Source organism: Centrocercus urophasianus, unplaced genomic scaffold (assembly GCF_019232065.1).
Source record: "Centrocercus urophasianus isolate 14NV4802_14NV808 unplaced genomic scaffold, USGS_Curo_1.0 seq_16, whole genome shotgun sequence".
NCBI classification, from domain to species: Eukaryota; Metazoa; Chordata; class Aves; order Galliformes; family Phasianidae; genus Centrocercus; species Centrocercus urophasianus.
The window spans coordinates 23,610,874-23,616,027 of NW_024884711.1; the positions used below are offsets into that span (position 1 = coordinate 23,610,874).

At 39.9% G+C, this 5,154-nt stretch overlaps 1 protein-coding gene across 1 annotated transcript in view; it reads left to right on the plus strand.

Moving 5' to 3' along the window:
- Positions 1-254: 254 nt before the first annotated feature.
- The window catches only part of ASNS (asparagine synthetase (glutamine-hydrolyzing)), an 11,197-nt gene continuing 6,297 nt past the window's right edge, over positions 255-5,154 (plus strand). Inside the window, exons 1-5 of the mRNA XM_042816884.1 lie at positions 255-726; positions 812-1,079; positions 2,460-2,697; positions 3,362-3,547; positions 3,662-3,763. Of these exons, the coding sequence (XP_042672818.1) occupies positions 831-1,079; positions 2,460-2,697; positions 3,362-3,547; positions 3,662-3,763 (775 nt within the window). The 5' untranslated portion in view covers positions 255-726; positions 812-830. The remainder of the gene's footprint in view (positions 727-811; positions 1,080-2,459; positions 2,698-3,361; positions 3,548-3,661; positions 3,764-5,154) is intronic.

The window sequence follows — 5,154 nt, forward strand, 5'->3', positions numbered from 1 at the left end:
CTGCTGCTGCTGCCTGCTCCACCTGCTCTGGTTCGGCCGGTGGGTTGGAGGTGATGGGCGAGCCTTCTGAAGGCGCGTGGTGGGGCCGAACGCCCACGTCTGCCCTGCTGCTTACGGCAGCGCTCCTGGCAGGGTTCGGCCGTCCTACGGCTTCCCCGTGCCTTCCCAGCGACCGACACCCCGTTCCCTGCATGGCCGCAGCGCCCTGCCTGGACACCGGCAGCGGGGCTGGGGAGGGACGCTGGCCCCTAGGAAGGGCTGGCTCTGCACGGTGCTTCTGGCGGAGAGTATGGAAAAATTGATTTCCCATATAGCATAACTGAGCAAACAGCCCGTCCGTACCTAAATACAAGGAGAAGTGCTGGGATTAGCTCTGTTCCTCGCCGTGAAGCTGCCCTCGTACCTTGGTACCTTCGGTGGCAGAAGAACAGCTCTCGTGTGAAAGAACAGAAAGCATCTGTTGGTGTGATGCTACTTCAGCAGATCTTACCTGATACCCAGCTTGGTGCTGTATGAAAAACAACCCGAGTATAAGTTTAAACTGAATTTCTTGAGCTGGACAAAGGCTGCTTATCATATCCGCATGCTGTGTTTTACCTTGTGTTAATAAGGTCTGCTGCTCTCTTCATTAGTTCTTTTTATGGTCCAGCAATTGATACCCTACATTTTATTTATCAACATGTTGTATCCACGATTTCCAGTTGTCATGTCCTGCACATAGGTCAGGTAGGTGATTGGACTTCGTGCTCTATAACCTTTCCTTCAACCTAGGTGATTCTGTGTTCTGACTGAACGTGTTTTCCATTTCTAGGTAACTCAGCAGCTTCACAATGTGCGGCATCTGGGCCTTGTTTGGAAGCGATGAATGCCTTTCTGTGCAGTGTCTGAGTGCCATGAAGATAGCTCATAGAGGTCCTGATGCATTTCGTTTTGAGAATGTCAATGGATTCACCAACTGCTGTTTTGGTTTCCACCGCCTTGCGGTTGTTGACCAGCTGTATGGCATGCAGCCGATCCGGGTGAAGAAGTTCCCTTATCTGTGGCTGTGTTACAATGGAGAAATCTACAATTTTAAACAGGTAAGAGTATGGTTCGAATATCCTGAGCTCAAATATCGTCGAGTCAGTGGGACTCCACACAGGTCTGCCCAAAACCATATCCTGTGCCTGAGAGCATTGTCCGTATGGTCTGTATATTGCTGCTGAACTTTGTGTGCCAGTGCTGAGATGTGTTGCTTGTAAAGGGAAGTGATTCAGATAATCCAAAATTAGACTATAAAGCAGCTTACAGTTTTTGACTGATTCTGAATCATGCTGCAAATAACTGCTTAAAATGGATCAGAAATTGAGCATGATAGGATCAGAAATATGTGAATAATCTGAAGTGTCTTATATTTCTAACACATAGAAGTTTTGAAGTCAAGCTACTGTCAGCAATGTCATTGGGAATTTGGCTAAATAGGAAGGGGACTAACATTTCATCTATTAAGTATCTGGCTTTTTGAAAGGTAGGATGTACATACACTAGGGCAAAGTGTATGTAAAGGGTATTGTATCAGCAGACTAATATTAATTGTGTTTTGCACTGCATTTTTTTCTGTTGCTGTAAGGACTAAGAATCACTCACAGTTCATGTCACTGAAACCTAAGGGAAATGTAATTATGTAAAACTTGACATTCTGTCAGCAGGAACTTGTTTGGTTGCTTTCCCTACCTTGGTTAAGGGCCTTCTTTTTTTATAAAGAATCCCTTTTTTTTCCTTTTTTTTTTTTTCTTTTTGTTTCTTACCTATGAAAGAATCATTGGTGAAACAGCCATCTGATTTAGGGCAATGCCTTAGTTGTTTTAATAATTAATCAATTTGAGCCAAATCTTTCTCATGAATAGCAATTAAAATCAAAGAACTTAAGTTAAAATGCAAAAACATTAATTATGTGGGGCTTCTTTACTTTCAGGTGTTTTACTGAAACTCCCACCATCCCCCATCTTCCCCCAGGTGTCCAGAAGTTTTTGAAAGGCCTCTAGAAGCAGCACCAGGAGAACATTAACTATGCTTGATCTTAATGCAGCTGTCTTCTGTTTCTGGTCCTATTTTGAGTGGAATTTTCAGAACCAGTGGCTGTTTTCTTCTGCCTTTTCTCTTTGGAACATGTGCTTCTTAAAGCCAGGGTTGTGTGTCTGCAATTTTATTTCTCCTAACAGAAGTGCTTCCCTGAAAAATAGGCCATAATGCACATTGCTTGAGAATTAATCTGTGTTGGCTCTGAGATGATCCTAGATAATATTTTGAGTACATAAGTGTAATTTCCTTCTTTGATGGAAATGTTTGTGAAACTTTGTGCTCTATTTTACAAAACAAAAACCTTTGTTTTCTTTAGTAAATTTTTTTCTTTTTTTTTTTTTTTTTTTCAATTGTTAATCAGTATCTGCAACTGTTCATTTGTGTGTTTCTTTTCTTAGTTGCAGAAGCAGTTTGGATTTGAGTATCAAACACTGGTGGATGGTGAGGTTATCCTTCATCTTTACAACCGAGGAGGGATAGAACAAACAGCATCCATGCTGGATGGTGTATTTGCTTTCATCCTTCTGGACACAGCAAACAGAAAAGTGTTTCTTGCAAGAGACACCTATGGAGTCAGACCACTGTTTAAGGTGCTGACTGATGATGGATTTTTGGGTGTCTGTTCTGAGGCAAAAGGTAAAACAGTTGTATTGAGCATCTAGTATTAAGTATTTTTATTGGAGGCATGCTTTTTTAGTCTCTTCTAAGTATGAAGAGAAAGTGAACTATTAGTTCAGTAATAAAGAAGTAATGTTTAGTAATATGAAATCTGTGCCTCATTTAAAACAAACAAACAAAAAAAAACCAACACCAGGCACTAACTCTTGAAAATGTTCAGTTGTCCTTAAAATCCCTAAAATAACTTTGATTTTATAGCTCTTTGTGTTCTAAAACAGTATTAGTATTGAGCCCAAGGTATTTCAGTTACCCGAAGTTGAATGTAGTCTAAAGAGCTAAGCTAGATTTATGCTTCACTAAATGGTATTAGAATTTATTCCTGCAATTCAGTGGGAAATAATGCCACTGGAATTTACAATCTGTAAAAGCCAAGAATTTTAAAACCCCACTGAAATTTTCTGTAGCTTTAGATAATTTTTTAATGGATGCTAATGTTATATGATAAGATTTTTTTTCCTTTGTTATGAACACTTTCAGTATTATTTATCTATTTCTTTGTGAGTAACTCTCTTAGTGTCAACACTTGCATAAACAAATCTAAAGTTGAGTGAGGTATACCTTAGAAAATCCAGGTTGAACTCTCTCTCTATTTTATTTTGTTTTCCTCCTGTTTTATTTATAGGACTTATCAACTTAAAGCATTCAACATCCTTATTTCCTAAAGTGGAACCATTTCTTCCGGGTCATTATGAAGTGCTGGATTTGAAGCCCTCTGGCAAGGTTGCGTCAGTGGAAGTAGTAAAGTTTCATAGTTACAAAGATGAACCACTCCATGCTGCTTGTGATACAGTGGAAAATCTGCCTTCAGGTAGTACAGCAAAGCGTTTCCTATTAATTCTGATGAAAAAGTGGGAATAAAATCATAATCTTTGGTTATGAAATTATGCTTTTCTTTTGGTTTTGTCTTCTTTCTCCTGGTCAGGCTTTGATCTTGAAACAGTGAAGAGCAACATCCGTGTTCTGTTTGAAAATGCTGTTAGAAAGCGTTTGATGGCTCACAGAAGGATTGGTTGTCTTTTGTCAGGTAAATAGCACAAATTGCAATGATTCTGTCTTCTCTCACTTCTCAGCCATCATCGACCAGTTAGAAGAAAAATACTGACTGTTCTGCTGTGATGTGCCTGAAGTGATCTGAATCTTCCATTTGCTTTCTTAGTTAAGAGACCTTAATGGTCTGTGATGAAGTTCTCTAGTTCACAGATATGTTGAAAGTCGTATGCTTGTTAAGTTTACTCTAGGCTGGGATGTTGTCTTGTTGAAGAAATAACCATTTTCAACTAAGAAGAGAAAAAGATGGTTTTATTGAAAAATCACCAACTATACTCTGAAACATAAAAAAGAGGACTGTTTCAGATAGCAAATGGGACTGAAATTCTTACCTGTCGTATTCTTTGACTTAGCCTACATCACAAACTGCCCTTTGTTTACCAAATTAGAAGGGAACTTCTGGACCAAAATTATTTAGTACACTCTTTTTCAGGTGAGGTAGTAGCTTGTGGTACAAGAAGTTGTTCTCTGACAGAGTGATGTGGTAGTTCAGTCTTGCAGAGGTAAGGCTGTGTAGCCATGGGACTCACATCTTATTCACTGTGTTTGTACTTCTGGGTAGAGTTCTGGTAACACTGTTTATTCATGCACTGAGCATAGGCAGTTACACTCATTTTTCACCTATCCTAGCAAGTGTGCATCTGAATGAGAGAGAACCGACCAGGAGATTCTGTTGAAGCATTTCTTTACTGTGACATGATACAAAGAAGGAGGGAGGGAAATGAAACATGGAGGCATGCAGAGCTGGAATATCTCAGCCTCAGTAAATATCTGAAATTTGTTTTTGAAATGGACTTTTCAATTTAGAGGACAGTTGACTCCTCAGGTCCACATGTACACTGCATATCAGTGGTAAAACTCAAGTCCTGTACTGACAAGTTACCAGAGTATCTCATTGCTTCACAATTTTGAGTATACCTGGAGCATCACAGAGTTGCTTGCTCTTCCAATCACAAAGGGATTGGAACTCAGCTTCACTGTGGAAACAGTGATTCCCTGATTTTCAGTCTCAAGCACTCTGTTTGATTTCTGTGTTCTCTGTCTTTCCTCTCACTTTGCATGTAATTCATGTAATTTCCATAGGGAAATTTTTGTCAAGAAAGGGTTCCCACAGAGGACAATCAGAGTGGGAATGTTTGCTAGTGCACTCAGCTGAAAAACTAGGTACAAAGTGTAGGAAACAAGCAGAAGAACATATTGTTCTCTGCTAGAACTGCAGAGTATGGGACTGTGCTTTGCTCAATATAGCAAATAAAAGGGAGAGCGACAAGCAGAAGTAGACAAGGAGCAGTAGAACTAGCTACTCAGAGTAAAATAGAAGAGCCTTAGGATGTCTCTTGGTATTTTGTTGTTTGTTTGTTTTCCAAA